At 52.7% G+C, this 23255-nt stretch overlaps 1 protein-coding gene across 1 annotated transcript; it reads left to right on the forward strand.

Annotated features, from left to right (window-relative positions):
* The first annotated feature begins 21389 nt into the window (after positions 1 to 21389).
* On the forward strand, positions 21390 to 22304 carry LOC146822280 (olfactory receptor 2D2-like). The gene has a single exon (XM_085610015.1). The coding sequence runs from the start codon at positions 21390 to 21392 to the stop codon at positions 22302 to 22304; it is 915 nt and encodes a 304-aa protein (XP_085466141.1).
* Positions 22305 to 23255: the final 951 nt, after the last annotated feature.

Genomic DNA, 23255 nt, shown 5'->3' on the forward strand with positions numbered 1-23255 from the left:
CCAAAAATAGACCAATAAAAAGGGCCCAAACACACAAACCATGAGCCTTTGCAACAGACCTACTGCGGACAGAGCCCACACACAAACAACCCCACGTAACTCATACCTTCGCTACACCTTCACTCACACACCTTCACACAACCACCTCCACAAACATCCCCCCTTCATATTCACACACACACACTCACATTCACAACCACACACCCACAACCATCCACACCCACACCCACACCCCACACCATGCCCACAGACAAGAATCCAAAGTTCACAACGGCGGAGATGGACATCCTTGTCAACAAAGTCATCAGAGTCGAGCCACAGCTGTTTGGAACATTGGTCAGACAGACCAGCATATCTGAAAATCCGCAATGTGGCAGAGGATTGTCGATAAGGTGAATGCTGTTGCGCCCATCCGAAGTACCAGGCATGAATGCCAAGCCAGGTGGTACGATCTGTGCATGGTGATCAAGAGGAAGATGAATGAAGAATATGCCCAGACCAACATCACTGGAGGTGGGCCGCCCCGCAGACCCGTACACTACCATCCCTGGGAGGAGAAGGTGATGGCCATGCTACCGCCGGTGGGAGTACACGGAGTCGAAGGAGTCGCAGAGCCTGGTGAGTACACAAACAACTCACGTAACATGGGGGAATGGCATCCACACCCCAACCACAACACATGCACGCACCTACCCCCAAGCACTCACCACACACAACCACACTCAAAAACCATGCCCATGCCACTAACGTCACCATTCACCCTTCACAAATCAAGGCACGGCCATATCCAAGGCTACAACAACCACAAACACAAGACTGGATGTCCAGGAGGCTGGGAGGGTGGGCCCCACACAACACATTGTGAAAATGAGACGCAGACAACAATGTCCTCAGCCCATATGGCATAGGTACATACCCATGCACAATGCACAGGGACTGGCAAACTACTAACAAGATAGCTGACACTGGGCCCTGCTGTATGCAGCACAAGGCCCTCCTGGGACCACTGTACTCTCAAACACCAACTCCACAAGCACAGGTATCTAGCACAGGAACTCACACACACTGTCATGCCAGCATGCACCATGAGGGGACACACACATCACCTGGGAGACCCAATTACAACTCACACTACATACAACAGCACGCCCGGTCACAACCCCCCCCCAACACAAGCACACACCCCCGGGGCAGGCAACGGATGCACACACTCCCACAATGGACATGTGACACAACAAGACCAATCCAGAGCCAAGTAAGCATCAGAGCCAACTATCTACAGGTCACACACTCAGGAGAACATCCCAATCTGTCCCCCGCAACATACCCATCCCCAAGTGGACACTGAGAGGAATGCTAGGGACATCCAACTACCTGGGGGAACTGTGTCAACTTGAATATTTATGAAACATGGATGTGGCATGAAACAGCATTAACATTGTCTCTCTCTGACACACAGGGCAACGTCGAAGATCTCCCCCCAACACTGGGGGGGAAGAATTACAGTCCCAGGCACCGCGTGAAGACGATCCCACCGGCAGCGACAACTCTCACCACTCCGTGGATGACTGACCCCGACCAACCTGGCCCCTCTGGTGTTCAAGCCCCTGCAGCACCTGCGTCAGGTACATCTGTGCCAACCACCACCCCATTCCTGCCACATCCCAGGACACACCCAGGATCCCTGCTCGCACTGAACAACACAGCCAGTCTGACCAGGAGGGACAAGGTTCTGCGGGCACCCAGGAGGAGGCAGACAACCCTGCAAATGCCATCCCTCAGGGGTCCCGTAGACCCGATGTGCCCACAACGGCAGGCCAGGCTCATGTGGGCAGGGGTGGTGGGAAGACTGGCTGAGCTCCTGGCGGTGCACAGGGACGTGAGCCAATCACTCCGTCAGATCGCCCAAAGTCTGGCAAACCCTCCCTGTGCCACCAGGCGTAGACCAGCACCAGACACAGGGAGGGAGGAGGAGGAGGATTCATCTGACGGAGCGTCCCCAGCATCGTCAAGACCTGCATCTGAGGGTCCCCGGAGGAAGGTGGGTCGTCCACGGAAAAGACAGTGAGAGTCAGCGGACTATCCCCATCTCCCAGGTCACCTGGCCTGGCCCTCTGGCACAACAGCAGCACCTCACCCAATGGCATTCTCTGCCTCATGGACTTGCTGGTCACAGTCTGACCAATGATGACCAACACTGTGGTCTGGACTCTGATGACTTCCAATGCCAAGGATGCCATCTCCCCCTGTGAACTTTGGATTCTATTTCCCCGGTAGAGCACCTTAGCACATCTACCAAAAGACTCACCCCACCAAAAATAAAATCATATGTTCTGCACATGAGATGTTGCTGTCATTTTGCATTATTTAACGACATATGTGTGTGGAAATGTCTAACTATGCCTGAGTGTTGAACCAACTCCAGCCATCCATACCCTGGGAACAGAGTCTGATACAGGACACACATGGGTCACAAGGTATCATTCAGTGTAGGCATGGAGCACAACACTCACCTGTTATGGCCTCTGGCTCCTGAGGGGGTGCTTGCTAAACTGTGCGGACAGACCTATTTGGGAGATCATCATCAAGGCGTAGAGGTCATGGCCCAAGTGGAGGTACCTGGGGAGGGAGTCCCAGGTATGTGTGGGCAGGTGGGAGAACAATGTCCTGTATGCTGGAGTACGGTGGATGTGAAGAACGGTGGCCAGGGCAAGGTTGGATGCACGGAGATGGACCAACGGGATCTAGGATAACAGACGTACAAGGTTGGTATGGGGTCGGGTTTGTGGACTGCCACCTGAGTGTGAGTGGGGAGTGTGGAGGTCATCCTGCAGCAGACAGTGATCCATTGCAGCTATCTGTGGTGGATGGTGAGGTGGCTGGGGCGCAGGGTGTAGAAGCTGAGGTGTGCAGATGCCCCCTGGAAGTGGACCAGTTTCCTTGGAGTTTGGATGTACTTGCTCCGTAGAGGGCAGGGCAGTATATGAGACGGATGTTGTCATGGACCTGGGGGATGGTCTGTCGTAACTTGGAGTGGATCTATCTGTGGATCATGTGCATAATGCAGAGGGCGTTGCAGCATGAGGTACAGATGCAGTGGACTAGCATGGCATATGTGAGCGAGCCAAACATGATGCACACCATCTTGTGTGTGTGGCCACTGGGTGCTTGTGCAGGGCCCGCCGCAGCAGGTGCCATCTCCCTGCCAAATGCCCCATTTTGCACACAAAGACTAGGATGTCAGAAGGACAACTGCAACAGGCGCGTGTGTAAAGTAAGGAGTGTCCAGTGTCACATGGCACACCCAGAGACAATGCATGCACAATCACCAAAGAGCCATTACACCGGATCAGGAAACTGAAGGGCGACCTGCGCACCGGAGACACACCCTCAGCAGCTGGTGATGGCCCATTGTGTGGTCGACCTTGCTAAAAAACATACACGACCATGTACTTCATGCCCAATAGGGAGCCTAATCCATGATCAACTGCATGCATGTCGCTAAACTACACATGGACTCCTATGCATTAGCTACAGCAAGTATGCCAGAGATGCCACATGCCAAGTGGCAAGAGACCTGCATTGACAGAGATGAGGCACCTAGGAGTGTGACGAACACCTTTATTACTCATCCTCACACTAATGGAATTGCATCCATTGGAACAGAATCACAGGTCATTCGGCTGACCATGTGTGACCTACACTGGACACCCCCCTGCAACACACAGATGTGGTAAATCCTACTGAGCTGGCACACAAGTGAAGGGGTTGAGCCTCACACCCCTTGCTGCAGACGGAGAGTCTACAATTCCCCATTGAGCCTCATATGGGGATGTCCCACACCATGTCCACCATTAGCATCCCATATGTTCCTGAGGGACATTATACACACATTGATGCCTTCATCAGAATCCACAATCCATGACAGATGACTGTCAGGAAGGGTGACTATCAATTCATGGGAGCCATGCAACACGTCACGTGGCCCATGGTGAGTCGACATGTATGCATGGTAACACAACATGCACAGGAGCAGTCCCCACATATCACAAACACGTACCACCCACAAAACGCCTTGCTTCACTCCTTACCCAAAATGAATTTTCACCATGTCTGTGCATGTAACTCTGATCCAGCACACGTTGCAATACTCATGAGGAATAGCAGGAGTGCAATGATGACATGAGCAGACGACAGCCGCAGGAACCTGGGGAGGACAGACACACAACAAGTCAGCGAAGAGCTAGTAATCCGCAGACATGTACATGCACTCTACAGGATTGATGTTGTCACCATGGTAATAATGAATTTTGTGTTCCCGCAAAAAATTGGGGAATGACATTATCACTTGAATGACACATCAGAACACACCTCCAAGTCACTTAGCACACAGTCAGCTCGACACACACATTGCAACACATGCCACACAAGGCTCTAATCATGCACACTCAGACACAGGGACTCACCATCATGAGAAGAAGTTGCAGATAAGCTGACTCCGGATGTCCTCATCCTCATCCTCCTCCTCATCCTCACTTGCCCCGTGCCCAAGCCCTTCATCCTCCACGGGTGGATGATCTTGCTCATCCGGATCCAGGATGAGTGGCATGGCCTTCTCCACTGCCATGTTGTGCAGCATGCAGCACACAAGGAAGATTTTGCAGACCTTCACCGGGGCATATGGGAGTGCGCCGCCGGTCTTGTGGAGGCACCGGAATCTGCTCTTCAGGAGTCCAAACGTCCTCGCAATCACGCGCCTCGTCTGCCCATGGGTGTCGTTGTATGGTGTTCTGCGGCTGTTCTGGGGTTGCGGAGAGGCGTCATCAGCCATGGCATGTTGGGATAGCCAGCATCCCCTACATGGAAACATCATGGACAGAAGTGGGTCAGGAGAAGCAGTAAGATATTAACCCCTTCGACGCGCATGACGGAACGGTTCCGTCATGCACGTCGGTTGCGCTGTGCGCATGATAGAACCGTTCCGTCATGGCCCCGCCCGCGCACGGAACCTTCAGCATGGCGCGGAAATCCGCGCCGCGCTGAAGGGGTTAAGATACTGCTAAATACAGGACTAACAGAGTATACCCACCAACAAGACATGCACGTTCGTTGCGCAGCTGCAGCATCATTTCAGGCACCCTGCTACGCCTCATGATGTAGGCATCATGTGCTGATCCTGGAAAACGGGCACAGACATGGGATATCATCATGTTAGCAAGACATACCACAAGGGCATTGATGGAGTGGTAATGTTTGCGGTTACGGAAGGCTACCTCCTGTGCGTGTGATGGTACCAAAGCCACATGTGTCCCATCAATGGCCCCAATGACATGGGGCATTCCTCCCAGGGCATAGAACTCACCCTTGACACCTGTCAACTGCTCACGAGTTGGAAAATGTATGAATTCATCCAGGTGTAACAACATGGCCTCTAACAAATCATGCAGCACATGGCTAAACATGGTCTGGGACATGCCACCTACATCAGCTATGGTCAATTGAAACGTACCCGTGGCAAAGAAATGTAGGGCTGCCATCACCTTCATCTTGGCTGTCAGTGCAGTAGGATACCTGTGTAGTGGTTGGAGGTGTGGCTCCAGCCTTGTGGTCAAGTTGTCAATCAACGGTTGGGAGAAGCGGTAGCGGCGCATACAGTCACGTTCCCTCATGGCAGCCAAGTCTGGCATTGGTCGGGGAAGAGGCGGTGCCCTGCAGAAATTTGGAAGGAATAACGAAGATTGAGTACAGCACTACACCACTGTCAATGAACTGAGCACATGTTCAACAGCTAATACACATATGCTACATACAGAGTCTGTACTGTGCAATGCATCCAGGACACGTATGCCAGCCAGGTAACACCCCTACCAACAGTCGTGGGTGCTCAAGGTCAACATGACATGACATGGAACTAGCTGTGGGCCAGTGTAAGTGAACAGGCAGACGCATTACAGGAGTGACAGACATCCACATATGTGCATAAGAAGGATGTTTTATCATACAGACCGGTTGCGGAACATTAGAGGCACAGGTCACATGTCCTTGAAATAGGACAGTCCACACACCTTGTCATGAAGGGGTACATGTCAGGAATGTTCACACATACATTGAGACTACGCATATATGTCCTTGTCTCGCAAGTCGATGTGCGATGCATACATACACCCGTTATGTCTGATTCCATATGTGGCCTGGTGTGCGTAATTGTTGGACCCGGCCTCGTAGAAAGGCCCTCCGTGCCCCCGCACCACCGAAACCTGGTGCCTGCCGCCCAAGCACGCGGCCCAGCCGACCTTTCCCACCAGGACACCTGTACCAACCCCGGACATCCCCGTCCATGGCCTCCCTCCTTTCGGCCACCCCGGGCCCGCGTGCCCACTCCCTGCAACAAGATGGCCGCCCGGCCCCAGCGCGACCCGGGCCTCGAGGCGCCACTCCGGCTGGAGGACATCACGCTTCCAGGGGATGAGAGAGGGAGGAGCAGTTTCTATCGCACCTCTGAACTCCCCTGGGACGATGGGTTTCGATCGGCCCTCCGGCCTCCCTGCGGGCTGGCTCCGTGCCTGCTGGGTGTCTGGGACTCCTCCCGACCCGGCCCTGAAAGGATCAAAAGACAATAGCAGGAAACCCCGACAAGCGGCCCCCAGGTGACAAGACCCCTGCCTGCGCAGACTCCGGACATCAAAGCGGGGTCGACCTATAACAAGGGGTGCTCTGAGACTGTCCGGCAGATTCGACGCTGGAACAACGAGAGCCTGCTGACGTGGTCGCGGCTCCTGGAACTGGAACCTACCTGAGCCCTGCTGAGTGACTCGCGGCTCCCTGAAGATCGTAAGACCTCCGAACTTGTACCTGAGCCCTGCTGAGTGACTCGCGGCTCCCTGAAGATCGTAAGACCTCCGAACTTGTACCTGAGCCCTGCTGAGTGACTCCCGGCTCCCTGAAGATCGTAAGACCTCCGAACTTGTACCTGAGCCCTGCTGAGTGACTCGCGGCTCCCCCAGACTCTCACGGTCCCGCCGGACCCCGACTCCGACCACGTATCCCCCAGCTCGAGGATTGTGAGCTGTGCGCCGGATACGTCCCTGCTTTGAACCATTACCAGAGACTGTCCCGCTACCCCCTACCTTTCCGAGACTCTTGAGCCCGTGCTCACCTTGTACATATTTGCAGTGATACCTATTGATAAAGCTTGTTTCCGAGAAAACCCAGTGTGGTCTCTCTGTGTCGTGTGGTGCCAGAAGTACGATCCTAGTTGCGAGATTCCTCCCCCTGGGGAATCTCTCGCCAGTGCCCGGCTACAATACAACACGGGTGGGACTCAGGGAAGTCAGGACCCCTTTCCGGGCTCCTCTGAGGTCACCGTCTAACATTGGTGGCAAGCGACGGGATTCGGGCCCATCACCTAGAGATCGTACAGTGAACAACGGACGCACGACCAACAGAGATGGCAGAAGGAAGCGCCATGAGCTCCGCAGAAACCAACGCCAACAGAGTGTTCCAGGTGGAGCATCTGGAAAAATATACACACAAAGAGCTAAAACAATTTTGCAAAGAACTTAAAATAGCTACCACTGGCCTCAACACTAAGGAAGACTTGCAGAAAGCACTGAAAACTTGGGTGGAGACCGGGGCATCCCGCCCGGAAGGCACGGGGGAGCGCCCCGACGAAGCCGAACCCCCTCCAAGTGAAAGCAGCGACAATCAGGTGCAAGGCAGTGTACCAGACGGGGGCCTATCCCCGGGAGAACTCGCGGACAGAGAGAGACGCCGCAGTCATGAACTCGAGTTAGCGAAACTCAAAATCGAGGGCGAATTGAAGTTAGCGGAGAAAAAGCTAGCGGTAGAGCAAATGCGCGTACAAGGCGAACTGGAAGAAAAGAAGCTCCAACGGGAGCACGAAGGAAGAAAGCTCCAACTAGAGCACGAACTCAGCTTAAAAGAACTCGAGCTCAAGGCCCGAAATGAGGACGGGAGGCCCTCGGGGAACCGAGAGACGGCCCCCCCAGCGGAACAGAAGGTCCACATCCCCAAGGATGTGGTCAAAGAATATTATAAAAACGATGACATTCAGCAATGGTTTCGGGCCTACGAGGTCGCCATGACCTCCCATCGGATTCCACAGAAGGACTGGGGGGCGGGGTTGTGGGGGCGGTTTCTGAGCGAAGGAAGGGGCACCCTGCTCGACCTACCCCTCTCCCTGCAGACCTCCTACAGCCACATGAAAGAGGCTCTCCTCACAAGATACGGCCTCACCCCAGAAATGTACCGCCAACGGTTCCGGGACTGCCGGAAGATCCCGGGCACCACCTGGGTGGAGTATGTAAACTTTTTTAGTCGGGCCTTCGATGGGTGGGTCAAGGGCAGCAAGGTCACCACCCTTGCCGAACTCACTGACCTCATGTTATGGGAACATCTGGCTGCGAACTGCTTCGTAGAGCTTCGTCAACATCTGCTGGATAGCAAGCTCACAGATCCCCGGAAGCTGGCTGTGGAGGCCGACCACTGGACCAACACCCGGGTCTCCCGGGGCATGGTAGGAGAGTACCCCCGAACCAGTCAGGGACCACCCCGCCAGAGAGGGGGAGGGAACCAGGGAGGGCCGAGAGAGTCCCAGCCTAGCCCCCCGAAGGCACCACCTCCACCTTTCCCGGCGCCACCCCCACCAGTAACAGGGCCCCCTGGGAGACGAGGACATCGGGTGACCGTTACATGTTTTCGTTGCCAGAAACCCGGGCACGACGCCAATGACCCAGAGTGCCCCATGGCCACCCAAGTCACCCCTGCGAGACAGATAGCCAACGTAGCCCTGTGGGAGGAGGTTGAGGAAGCCGAGGAGTGGGAACCCGCCGCTATGGCCCTAGTATCCCTGGGAGATAGGGAAATGATCCCTGGTAGCCTCCTACCGTCCAATACACAGAAATATGGGCAGCTCGTCAAGATCAATGGCCACCAGGTAGAGGCCCTGCGGGACACCGGGGCCAGTATCACCGGTGTCCTCAGGCACCTAGTTCCCGAGGAGCAGATCCTCCCCAATGTCTTTTGCCCCGTAATCTCTGCAGACAATAGGGAAAGTATGTGTCAGGTAGCCCTGGTGCCATTTGAGTGGGGAGGGGTGATAGGTAAACTCAAGGTGGCCGTAAGAACCTCCCAGCCGGTCGACTGCCTCTTAGGGAACGACCTGGAGAGTTCTCCCTGGAAGCACGTAGAGCGCAAGGCCCACCTAGGAATGATGGGACTCCCCGAGTGGGTGTGTGCCACCACCCGATCTATGACCGCCCGACTCACTCCCCGGAGAGAAGTCGAGAGCACCCCGGTCGAAGAAGCCCGTACCGTCCCCGCCGAGGGTCCTCCCGTTCCCCCATCAGAAGGGTCTGTCGCCAGCGACGAACCCGCACCATCCGACCCCGCCCCGGTCCCCGAGTTGGGGGATCTACCCGAGTTGGCCCATTGGTGCCACGAGGGCGGGCCCACCCGGGAAGAATTTTGCCGGGAGCAAGCCACCTGTCCTTCCCTGATCGGGCTGCGGCGCCAGGCCGAGGGCCAAGCCGCAGGTGACCAGACCGGAACGCACCGAATCTATTGGGAAAATAACTTCCTGTATAGTGAGCAGAAATCAGTGGAGCTGGGATCCGGACGGGTACTGGTGGTACCCCTCCGCTTCCGGGATTTCCTCCTGGGCTTAGCCCACGATGTCACCCTCGCCGGTCACCTGGGTCAGGACAAGACCTACAGCCGTCTCGTGACCCATTTTTATTGGCCTAAGATGAAAGCAGCGGTAGAGGCCCACTGCAAGTCCTGCCCCACGTGCCAAGCCAGTGGGAAGAGCGGGGGAAGCGCAAGGCTCCCCTCCAACCCTTCCCGGTCGTCAGTACCCCTTTCGAGCGAGTCGGAATCGACATCGTGGGGCCACTGGACCCCCCCACCTCCCAAGGTCACCGTTTCATCTTGGTCCTAGTAGACCACGCCACCCGCTATCCAGAGGCTATTCCCCTGCGCACCATTACGGCCCCCGTGGTGGGCCGGGCCCTGATGGGGATCTTTTCCAGGGTGGGTTTCCCCCGCGAGGTCGTGAGCGATCGCGGCACTAATTTTATATCAAGGTATATGACGTCCCTGTGGCAACAATGTGGGGTGTCCTATAAGTTCACCACCCCGTACCATCCCCAAGGGAACGGCCTAGTAGAGAGGTTTAATAGGACTTTGAAAGGGATGATCGCTGGCCTAGAAGAGCCCCTCCGGCGTAAGTGGGACGTCTTGCTCCCCTGCCTCTTGTTCGCTTACCGGGAGGTCCCCCAGAAGTCCTTAGGGTTCAGCCCGTTTGAACTACTCTATGGGCACCCCGTCCGAGGTCCCCTCAGTTTGGTTAAGGAAGGGTGGGAGGCAGCACCCCAGACCACCCCCCGAGATGTGTTCCAATATGTCCTGGCCCTCCGGAACCAGACCAGGAGGTTCCGAGAACTGGCCGAAGCCAACCTGGAGGCGAGTCAAGAAGAAATGAAGCGCTGGTACGACCAGAATGCTACTCTGGTTGAGTTCCAGCCGGGCCAGCAGGTGTGGGTCATGGCCCCCGTGAAGCCTGGCGCTCTCCAGGACCGATGGACTGGGCCCTACAAAGTGGTTGAGAGGAAGAGCCAAGTCACCTACTTGGTGGACGTCCAGTCGCCTCGGGATCCCCTCCGGGTCCTGCACGTGAACCGCCTCAAGCCTCACTTCGTGCGGACAGAACTGAGCCTCCTGCTGGCCACCGATGACGGGGCCGAAGATGAGTCGGATCCCCTCCCGGACCTCCTGTGTGTCAAGGAGCAGGATGGCTCCGTGGAGGGATTGAACCTCTCCCCAGCCCTCACTGCCCAGCAACAAGCGGACTGCCGCCAACTCCTCAGACAATTTTCTGACCTCTTCTCCCTGACCCCCCGGATCACCAACTGGTGTGTTCACGATGTGGACACCGGGGACAGCCCGCCGGTGAGACACCGAGCCTACCGGGTTCCTGACCGGGTCCGGTCCTGTATTCAAGCCGAAGTCTCGAAGATGTTGACCCTGGGGGTGATCGAGCCCTCTGACAGTCCCTGGGCCAGCCCCGTGGTCCTGGTTCCGAAGGCAGCAGCCCCCGGTGTCGCCCCCGAGCTCCGGTTCTGCAAGGATTACCGGGGGCTCAATGACGTTACCCGAGCCGATGCCCACCCCATTCCACGAGCCGACGAGCTCATTGACCGACTAGGGGCCGCCCGGTTCCTCAGCACTTTCGACCTCACCTGCGGCTACTGGCAGATTGCGCTCACCGAAGGGGCCAAGGAGAGGTCTGCTTTCTCCACCCCCGATGGGCACTACCGCTTCCGCGTGATGCCCTTCGGGATGAAAAATGCCCCGGCCACTTTCCAGAGACTGGTAAATAGGGTCCTGGCCGGGCTAGAACAGTTCAGCGCGGCCTATCTGCACGACATCGCTGTCTTCAGTTCAGAGTGGAGTGAGCACCTCCAGCACCTCCGGAGAGTGCTAACCGCCCTGCGCCAGGCAGGCTTCACCATAAAAGCCAGCAAGTGCCAGATCGGGCAAGGATCCGTAGTCTACCTGGGGCACCAAGTCGGGAGTGGCCAGGTCGCTCCTCTACAGCCGAAGATCGACGCCATCCTGGCCTGGGACCCACCCATCACCCAAACGGAAGTCCGAGCCTTTCTGGGACTCACGGGCTACTACCGCCGATTCATTCAGGGGTATGGCAGCCTGGTCGGCCCTCTCACGGAACTCACGTCTAAAAAACAGCCAAAGAAGGTGCAATGGACGGCCGCCTGCCAGGAAGCTTTCGATGCTCTAAAAAAGGCCATGTGCACGGCCCCCGTCCTCCAGGCTCCCGACTACACCAAGGAGTTCATAGTCCAGACCGATGCCTCCGAGCATGGCATTGGGGCCGTCCTGTCCCAAGTGAATGATCAAGGCCTAGACCAGCCCGTCGCCTTCCTCAGTCGGCGGCTGCTACCCCGAGAACAGAAGTGGAGCACCATAGAGCGTGAAGCCTTTGCCGTGGTCTGGGCACTCAAAAAACTACGACCCTACCTGTTCGGCACTCATTTCAGGGTCCAAACTGACCATCGGCCCTTGCGATGGCTCATGCAGATGCGAGGAGAAAACCCCAAGCTACTGCGGTGGTCAATCTCCCTCCAGGGAATGGACTTCACCGTAGAACACCGCCCGGGTACGGACCACGCCAACGCTGACGGCCTCTCCCGGTTCTTCCGCCTCAGCGAAGAGAACCCCCCAAGGTGATGGGCAGTTCTCTCCGGCTTTCAGCTGGGGGGGACGCGTGTTGGACCCGGCCTCGTAGAAAGGCCCTCCGTGCCCCCGCACCACCGAAACCTGGTGCCTGCCGCCCAAGCACGCGGCCCAGCCGACCTTTCCCACCAGGACACCTGTACCAACCCCGGACATCCCCGTCCATGGCCTCCCTCCTTTCGGCCACCCCGGGCCCGCGTGCCCACTCCCTGCAACAAGATGGCCGCCCGGCCCCAGCGCGACCCGGGCCTCGAGGCGCCACTCCGGCTGGAGGACATCACGCTTCCAGGGGATGAGAGAGGGAGGAGCAGTTTCTATCGCACCTCTGAACTCCCCTGGGACGATGGGTTTCGATCGGCCCTCCGGCCTCCCTGCGGGCTGGCTCCGTGCCTGCTGGGTGTCTGGGACTCCTCCCGACCCAGCCCTGAAAGGATCAAAAGACAATAGCAGGAAACCCCGACAAGGGGCCCCCAGGTGACAAGACCCCTGCCTGCGCAGACTCCGGACATCAAAGCGGGGTCGACCTATAACAAGGGGTGCTCTGAGACTGTCCGGCAGATTCGACGCTGGAACAACGAGAGCCTGCTGATGTGGTCGCGGCTCCTGGAACTGGAACCTACCTGAGCCCTGCTGAGTGACTCGCGGCTCCCTGAAGATCGTAAGACCTCCGAACTTGTACCTGAGCCCTGCTGAGTGACTCGCAGCTCCCTGAAGATCGTAAGACCTCCGAACTTGTACCTGAGCCCTGCTGAGTGACTTGCGGCTCCCTGAAGATCGTAAGACCTCCGAACTTGTACCTGAGCCCTGCTGAGTGACTCGCGGCTCCCCCAGACTCTCACGGTCCCGCCGGACCCCGACTCTGACCACGTATCCCCCAGCTCGAGGATTGTGAGCTGTGCGCCGGATACGTCCCTGCTTTGAACCATTACCAGAGACTGTCCCGCTACCCCCTACCTTTCCGAGACTCTTGAGCCCGTGCTCACCTTGTACTTATTTGCAGTGATACCTATTGATAAAGCTTGTTTCCGAGAATACCCAGTGTGGTCTCTCTGTGTCGTGTGGTGCCAGAAGTACGATCCTAGTTGCGAGATTCCTCCCCCTGGGGAATCTCTCGCCAGTGCCCGGCTACAATACAACACGGGTGGGACTCAGGGAAGTCAGGACCTCTTTCCGGGCTCCTCTGAGGTCACCGTCTAACAGTAATAGTGTGCCAATGCCGACGACACGCACACACATGTTGGATGCAGCAACTGCAGATGCATGTCACGGAACAAGTACAGCAAGCTCATGGGAACACATGACACACACATGACATAGTAACATCGTGCAACGCCGGTAGTTACATGTCAGGTGTCATTATCCGTGTCCCTGGCATCAGGGGACAGTTGCAGGTGTAGGTGACTGTGCCATGCCAGTGATGCAGTGCTCGACTGTCCCCAGAGAGTAGCTCCTCTGTATCTATTGATATCAAGTAATTTGCTGTTGTCTCATGCTCCCCATTGTTTCCCAGTGGCATGGTGGGTAAACCAACTGTGTGGTGCAGGGCCTACATATGTTTGTAGTATTGTAGATGTCACTCATGTTGCTGTTCATGCTATGCACTGTGCCCTATGTAGTTTGGACTCATGTGTCATATGTATACAGGTGTCTGATCATTTCCTGTCTCTTCACCTTGCCCACAGCATCGTCGGGGGAAACCAAGGGAGACACTGGCACGGACGTGGGGGAGGGATCCAGCACCGGGGTCACCAGTGGGGAGTCTGGTGCAGCAAGTGGCACGGAGGCTGAGGGGAGTCAGGCGGAGGACCTGTCCAGTCCCAACACCGACTATGATGCTGCCGGGTCCGAGGCAGAGCTCCCAGAGGGGACGGAGACTGCTCCCAGAGCTGAAAGCAGCACTCCATCTCTCGCCGCACCCTCCATTCCCATCACCGCCCTCCCACTTGCTCGGTCCCTTGTGTCCATGCTAGGCAACAACAGGTGCGTGAGAGATGGCAAGGAGGTGTATTTAAGAGGTGAAGTGTGCACTTCCACTCCGGATCATTCTGTGGTGTGTAGGCACATTCGATTGCACGGTGCTTGTCACATGCACGCTCATGATTTAGCTTGTATTCTGAAAGGGATTCGTGTGCCAGTTATGACCCCGTCTTGTACGCTGCTTGCTAACGGTAATTATGTGCTATTCAATGATGAAGCTTGCTGTTGGATGCTTCCGGGAATTCCTCACATCGTGACTGTATCACTACAAGTGGTTTTCTGTCATTACGTCCTTTTCCCACCCCCGCATGGCCGGCTGGATGTATCCATCTGGCCTTCCATTCCAACCTTGAAAGCAGAGTTCAACAAGATGAGCAGAATAAGGGCTCTATTGTCTCAAAAACAAGTCGTGTTGACTTCATCCCGAGAAACATTTGTCCTTCACGTAGCTCACATGCGCACAGAGGTGCAAGCGCTTTTTAACACTGATCTCCCGCTACATATTTGGGACTCGGATTCAGACTATCTTTCATGCCTCGTCAACAAGTGGCCTGGATGTTTTTTTCTAAATTGTGGGCTCCGGACTCGTGACCTCCTTCCAAACTCTGTTTGGTGTGATCCCCGCATTTCATCATTCGATTTTTTCTAGCGTCTTCGGAGGTGTCCCTTTGCTTCTCGCCCTCGTAGCTGGGGTGCTATAATTGATCTGCGTACTACGCTGTGGCGTCACAACTTGCTTTACAAGACAGCATGCACCGGCTGCTCCATCTTCGGAAACAGATGCTTGGATTCTACGGCACTCTGCCGCTGGCGACCTTAAGCAGTGCCTATGGATTGTCCTTCCGGTTTCCCTTCTTTACCTGCGTGCAACCTGTCTTTCATTGCCTAGATTGTCCATTCGAATGGGCTCTGGATTTGTGCCTGTCTAGCTTGGTGTCTCCTGACCCGGATTATAATCGACTGATGAGACCCTTCGTGGCTCATGAGTTGGACTGTTCTGGCGTCAGGATTATGACCTGTGCTGCAGCACATGGAGTCCTAGGGAATTGGGACATCGGAACGGCTGCAACTGAATTCTTATCCAGAAGTTATCTTGATGTCCCCACCTGTTGTTCACAAATGGTGCTGGATGCCCCGATTGTTGAGGAACACGTGTGTTCTTTCCCCCTGCTGAACTGAATGGCAGATAATTTTGCGGAACGTTCAAATTATTTCCTCATGCACGCTGTTGCAACTTATTGTGCTTATACCTTGATGGATTGACTTTAGCCCTGCTCATTTCATGGTGCATCCATTGATGTTATATTTTTTCCCCTTGTACATGGTTAATTTCCCTGCAACATCGTTCATAGTTGACATTTCTTTTCTGACTTTTTCGCTTCCCTTCTATGGACTTCCAGTTCATGCCCTTGGTTCCGTTCTATCAAATTTGAACTCTGCGTTCTCGAATTTGCGCCCCTAGTGGTTAGTGGTACGAACAAGGGGGGGTTTAGTGATGATTCCTATCTCCCTATGTACAATGCTAAGTTGGCACCACCGTGTTAGTTGTTAGTAAGCCATCTTGCCAATTTTGCTGCTTTTGCACGCGACACTGTAGTTGCGTGTTATTACTTTTAAAATGCCTACTCGAGTTTGCTTCACATGAGGACTGTCTGTTGTTTGACATCCTTCACAGTGAGCAGCGAGCTTGTACTGTACATTGTGTACACAAACAGTCTGGGTGACTAGACGGTGCATGTTGTTTTGTGCAGGTTGATCGTCCCACTATTTAGCCATTACATGCACGCAGCTGCAGATACCTGATAGACGAGTGCTTGCCATATTGCAGTGCAGCACGTTTCAGTTTCATTGTGATGGATGAGTTTCGCAGGAGATGGGACTAGATGATCCTGTGATGTGATTCCACTGAGCTGATCTGTACGGTGGGGGGTCCCCCGTTCAAGCCTAGAGACCTTTTATTAGTCGAATGATACTACTTTTGGTTTACTGGCGACAGGAAGGTTGCTGTTTCCACTGTCATTTTCTTATGATTGCTCCTTTCATTGTCTATGATATTGCAACAATGCTGATGCTTCTGAACTTAACCATTTGTCTGCTTATGTTAGCCACAGTACTGCATCTTAGGATGCGAGGTTCATTGAATGAACTCTTTCAACTTTACCTTGTCTGTGTCTATTCTGTTGTGGAGTGATCTGAGAATAATGTTGAACAGGTATGTCTGATTCCCACCATTCCTGAGAATATTGTAAGTCGCTTGTTCTGGGTTGTCTATACATTGGGACCGCCGAGCTCAACCTCGGCTAATGAATGGGACACTTAGCTAGTCGGATAAGGGGTTCTAGGTTCTGAGGGGAGTTTGTGGTACACCAAACATGTCTCATTCGTGCCAGACACCGCACCCCCTGCCCCTGTCTCCCCTGCTGCCGTCAATGCAGAGTCTGTGGACATTCAGCGCCAGTTACAGGGTGGTCAGACATCGCTGCTGCATGTCCTCCATGGCCACACCAGACTGCTGACACGGATGGTGTTGTACATGGAGGGCATGTCATCAGCAATGTCTGACCAACGGATGTTGCTGAGGTCCATGAACTCGTCACTGATGGCAGCAGTGGGTCTCCTGCAGCGCTCCGTCCCCCCATACCCCGGCACCATCTGCACTTCCCACTCCCATGCCTGTCCCATACACACCCAGACGTCCCCATGCATGCACCCCACCAGACACAGGCAGCACACCACCAGGGAAGGCCAAGCGCACACCTCCTGTCACGCACACACAGGGGGGAGAAGGCACAGGCACTGGGTCAGGGGGCAAACAGCAGCCCCGCTGTCACAGTAGGAGTCCGCAGTCCTCACGACCCACTCCCTCCAAAACCACTCCCCTTGGCTCTCCTGCCCAACAGTCGGACAGAGAGTCCTTCATGGCCAGTCCGTCCCTCAGCCCCAGTGTGACACCACCCCACAAGCATTTGAGGGATTCCCCGGGCAGGGTAGTTGAGTCCCCCCCTGTCCACACCCTCCCCCAGTTGCGCTGCGACCCATCCCTCCGCCCCCCCCCCTCCTTGGGGCCTGTGGTGCCTTCGGGTGCAGGGGAGACACTGGAAGAGCTTGCGGCCGTGTGCAGCGCCATACTGCCCTCCTCCTTTGGTGCTGCCCCACCACCTGTGGTGGAGTCATCCGTCCCTGCACCCACGACACCTACCCGTGCCCCTCCTGTCCCTGCGGTGCCTGGTTCTCCCCCCCACATGATGCCCCCCCTTCTGTGGATGATATGGTACAGTGAACTGTGCAGGCAAACTAGGGGAGACGCGTCCCAACGTGCCCCCCCCAGGACTTCGCATCTGGCGTGGCCTATGCGCTTGTTGAATAGTGTACTGTAGCTACTTTTCTTCGAAATGCTGAATGTGGTTTTTTGTTTTTCGTTTGCACACTATTGCTTTTCTGGTATTGCTGTTGGTGCTGCTGCTCCCTGAGTTGGGGTGGTGATAATGTGTTGGGTGTCTGGGAAATGTTGTAGTGTGCTGCTCATGGGGTGGACCCTGGTATCTGCATGCCGTCACAAGGTGTCTGCATATATTTGTAGGTCATGTTAGCTCTTACTGCATGGTGACATTGTCCCAAGGTGTGTTCCTTCCTCTGTGGCACCTGACATCTTCCCTGTAGGGTGTTTCCCAACTGAGCTGTGTCAACATTTCCTTGGTGTGTGACACATCCCTTCGACTTTAGCCATGCATGCTCTGCAATGTCTCCACCTGCATCGTTTGTGGCATCCTTGCTGGACACTGTACTTGTGTATGGAGTATATTGACATGACTTCATGTGGACATTTTCCCTTTTCCGCACTATGCATGTGTGTACTCCCTGCCTCACACACATGTGTTACGTGTTCTGCAGGGTATTTGGCCACCTGACTGACAATTGTGGGCATTGTATCTGTGTGTACTCCACCCTTTTCCTTCCATGGGAGGCTGCAACTTGTTGGCTGCCCCGGCACCTGTACATTCCTATCATTCCTGGAATGTGGGTGACAGTGTGTGTTCCCTTAGGCTCTCTTAGTTTAGTGGTGTTTGACATGAGGATACAGTCTTGTTGCATGATCTCAGTGTGTGTATTGTGCTGCCTCCGCCAGGGGTGGGTATGCATGTGTAATTTGTCATCACACACACATGTGGTGTGTCATGCAGTAGGGGAAGGACATCCATCCTCATGGGAGTGGGACACTGCTGTCAGTGATGTGTTGTCATGGCACTCTCAACATTGTCGCACATTGTGGATGCCTTAATGCACCCATGGAGTTTTGCTCATCGGAGGGTGATGTACACACCCCCATGTCTCTGTCCACTGCTGGGGGTCCTCTGCACCCACCCCAATGTGTCTGTCCACTGCTGGGGGTCCTCTAAACCCACCCCTCATTTGTCTGGGCACTGCTGGGAGTGATATGCACCCACCCCTCATATGTCTGGCCACTGCTGGGAGTGATAGGCACCCACCCCTCATATGTCTGGGCACTGCTGGGAGTGATAGGCACCCACCCCTCATATGTCTGGGCACTGCTGGGAGTGATAGGCATACACCCCTATGTATCTGTCCACTGTCGTGGTACGAGCCGTACCCACGCGCTGATGGCCTGGGTAGGGCCTGTACCCCTAGGGCACCCCAACTTTGGGGTGCGCCCGTACCCATGCCTTTGGGACGTGGGTAAAGGCCGTACCGCCATTGTTGGTGTGACGTAGGGGTGGGCGTGGTATGTGCCGTACCCATGCGCTGTTGGCCTGGGTACGGCCCGTACCCCTAGTGCACCCCAACTTTGGGGGTGCGGCCCGTATCCATGCCTTTGGGATTTGGGTACAGCCCGTACCGCCATTGTTGGTGTGACGTAGGGGTAGGCGTGGTACGGTCCGTACCCACGCTCTGGGGGGCGTGGGTACGTCCCGTACCACCATTGAGGTGGTGACGGGTACGCGTCCACGTCCACTTCCGTTGTGGCGGGACGTGGGATTGGTGGACACGCCCCCCGAAGTGACCAGACCATGGAGGTAATTAATGTGCAGGATGTTTTAATAATTTGTGGGGTGTGGGTGATGTTTCCTGCCCCTTGCACACACACACACCCCCCTTTGCCCCTGGGGGTTGTTCTGACCTTCTGCGGCATCTGCGTCGGTTTCTGTACACGAGGTGGTAGGCTATGAGGGCTGGGATGACACATAGGTTGGGGTCCATCGCTGTCCATCGCGTACCGTGGCTCCTTGTTCGCGTCGTCCTCAATTTCCCGGCAGTTGTTGGCTCCCGTAAAAACTGCTGCGTGCGGAGTGATGTCGGGACGAATCGTACTTGCTGGTCCGTAGGACGCTGCCTGACTTCGTCCGGACGTCGCGTAAGCGCCGTCCAGAAACAGATTTGTATGTATTTTTTTGCCGGTCAGTGTTTTTTACGACTCGTGCGGTAATGGTATTTCTGTGCGAATCATACTTGCGAGTTTGTAAGGTGTTTTTCCAGGGTACGAGTGGAACGGAAAAAACGCTCCGTACAACCATTCCTACCCGGGTTTTACAGGATCGGAATCGACACCTTAATGTTTTATATGAGTGATCTTTCTAAATCGCTTTTGCATTTAAACATTTAGGTAGCTCTTTATGAAAACAATGTATTGAATAAGAAATCCATCTATTATATTTAATAAATGAACATTTAGGGGTCTAATATAATGGCAGGCGAATCGCCATTATCCACCGCCTGCATGCAATTTACCCCCCTCCCGATTATGTTGGCGGGCATACGGCGGAGGACGGTAAGACGGTCCGCCGCTTTTCCGCCCGGTCGACTCATCGACCGGGCGAAAAAGGTTTGAATATAATGGCGGTGCCTGTTAGACACCACCATCCATATTACTATGCATGCGGGGATCAGCCTTAAAGGCATGTGGATTTTGCAGTTGGGAGTCCATTGCGGGCCCCCAGGATGGTGGGGGCAAATGGGGGGTACCTATGGTACCCCCCTGCAGTAGCATGCACAACATAGCAGGCACTGCGCGGTGTCTGCCATGTTGTGCATGCAAATGCACAGTGTGCAGCCACAGCATTGTGGCGGGCAGTGCTGTGTGCACCGCCCGCCACAATGATGTGGATGGGGGATGCCACTGTGGCAGTGGCATCCTGATTACCGGTGCGGGACCCCACACCACTGGTTGCCGGTCCCAGCACCAAAAGGGTGCCCGCCATCCTAATAGGCCCCTAAATCTCTAGGTATCATCCAGAATCTTGTTTCATAAGACACCCTTTAAAATGGAAAACATTGCTGGGTAATATAATAATTCAATGGATTACCCATGTAATTCTTAAAGTTTAATAAGGAGTGCATTTGAAGCTCCTTTACAGGAAACAAACTATAGGAGATAACCTCTCACTTGGAGAATCAACTGGATGTTTCTTCTCCTTCCTCTCCAGTTTCATACCTTCGAGCAACCCAAATACACCCAAGCTACGCGCCATATACTTACTAATTCATTCACTAACAAAGTGTGCATATCCCTTTCACACTGACCACATATTAAATTGTTTGTGTATTTATTTTTATTTTGGCTCATTCACTAATGATAATTCTATAACTATTTCCAGTTGACATGGGATATTTCTTCCACTTAAAGCTCTTTGTATTTGATGTGTGTTGTAACTTGTCACAAAACACCTTTTTGACTCTCTTCCAAAATATATCTTGTTCGACATTGTTCTTGCTTTTACAAATTCCTATGTCTGCCCAAAGTCTGTGGGTTGCTTCTGTAGTTTGTTATATCTTATGGTATAACTTAGAGGTGGATCACACACCAGTGGCTGCACTGAGGGTCCAGTGTCAAAATGTTGCACTTGGTACTCAGCTGTCTGACACCAGATGTTCAGACACAGGATGCCAAAAGCAAACTGTGTAATCCTACAATTGTGGCTTACTTATTAAAGAATGAAATGTTGTATCTGTATCAATCTTATGACACACATTATCATATTCTGGCATTTGTCCTAATCTGATCCTCAAGATTCTGTGATATAAGTGCACTGAATGTCTTGACTACCACATTTATTTACAATTTGTTTATAATGTGTTTGTTCTTATTCCCCTGCAGACATGTAATCAAATACTAAAAGAACACAATGAATGGTAGCTCAGTAACAAGCTTCCTGCTCCTGGGACTATCTGCAAATCCTACAATACAGAGCTTTCTGTTTGTGTTATTCTTATCTATATATTTGGTCACTGTAATTGGGAACAGTATCCTGATCACAGCCTGCATCTATGATCCTAAACTCCATACTCCAATGTATTTCTTCTTGTGCAACCTCTCCTTCATAGACATCTGCTATTCATCAGTTATTGTACCTAACATGCTTGTTCAGCTTGTTGTTGGAGGGGAAATCAGCTTCTCTGAATGTGCCACTCAAATGTACACATACCTACTTCTGGCTTGTGCAGAATGTGTCCTTCTGGCAGTCATGTCATATGACCGGTATGTAGCCATATCCTTCCCATTGCGTTACACAACCATCATGAGAAGGTCTGTTTGTATCACAATGTTGGTCTTCTGCTGGCTAAATGGGAATCTGATGGCATTCACAGCTGTGTTTACAATATTGCGGTTGCCTTTCTGTGGACATAATGTTATCGATCATTTCTTTTGTGAGTCCACAGCACTAGTAAGGATGGCGTGTGGCAACACCTTTGTTCCTGAGATGGTGATATTTGGTGGGGGAATTTTAGTGCTGCTCATCCCAAGCATCTACATTCTCTTCACCTACGTCAGCATCATAAAAACCATCATGGCAATTCGCTCTTCCGAAGGCCGACGTAAGACCTTCTCCACATGTGCCTCACACCTGGTTGTTGTCATCATATTCTACAGCACTGCTATCTCCATATACTTTAAACCAAAGTCTGTAAATCAGAATAAAATATTCTCTGTGTTTTACACCATGACACCTCTAATGCTGAACCCCATTATCTATAGCCTGAGAAACAAGGATGTGAAGATGGTTTTGCAGAAATCTACAACTGAGTGCCTTTTTCACTAAGTGTAATACATACATTCATGACGGTGCACAGTCTAAATATTGACCTACAGTAATATCGAGTTTTAAATATCGTAGGGACAGAATAACGAAATCAAGAATATCGACGACCAGAATATCGACCTGAAGGTAAGAAATATTGTTTTTGTTAATATCGAAGCTACTAATATTGATATATATATGACTGTTATGTAGTTTATTATGCATTTTAAATGCACGTGGTATATATTTTTTGTAAAGTATTGTACTGGTTTTTTAATATATGCATAAATTAATAATTTTAGGAATTATTCATTATTTTTAATTACATTTTGCATTTTAGTTCTGTAGAGTGTTGTGGGTTTATAGGGGAATAGGGTGGGGATTAATTTAATTGTAATAAAGTAAATATTTATTTTTATTTATTTATTATTGATAATTAATTTATTGTTAAATAATTATTAATTGGTAATTAATTGTTAATTACTTGTTATTAATTGATTAATTGATAATTATATTAAGTGTATTCATTTATTATTGGAGAAGGTTGTGATTTTATAGGGGAATAGGGTGGGAAGTAATTTAATTCTAATTAACTAATTATTAATTGTATTGTTGGGTATTGATAATTTATTGTTAATTAATGTTTGTTTGGTAATTATTTTTTTAATTATTATTTATTGGTATTTATCATTAATTTACTGTTAATTAATTATTAATTGGTAATTATTTTGTATTAATTATTTATTGGTGTTGATAATTAATTTAGTGTTATTTAATAATTAAATCATTATTTATGTAAAAAAATATTTTAATTATCAGTCTGTTATTTTTAACCCCTACGCTATCCCACACTTTCCCTACTGTTGCACTCTCTGGAGTGGGAATAATAATTTTTACCCCTACGCTATCCAACACTTTCCCTACTGTTGCACTCACTGGAGTGGGAATAGAATTGTTTACCCCTACGCTATC

This window comes from Triturus cristatus, chromosome 6 (genome assembly GCF_964204655.1).
Source record: "Triturus cristatus chromosome 6, aTriCri1.1, whole genome shotgun sequence".
NCBI classification, from domain to species: domain Eukaryota; kingdom Metazoa; phylum Chordata; class Amphibia; order Caudata; family Salamandridae; genus Triturus; species Triturus cristatus.

What these genes read in the sequence shown, in the direction of transcription:
- LOC146822280 (XM_085610015.1), top strand. Translation starts at nt 21,390, where the DNA reads ATGAATGGTAGCTCAGTAACAAGCTTCCTGCTCCTGGGACTATCTGCA.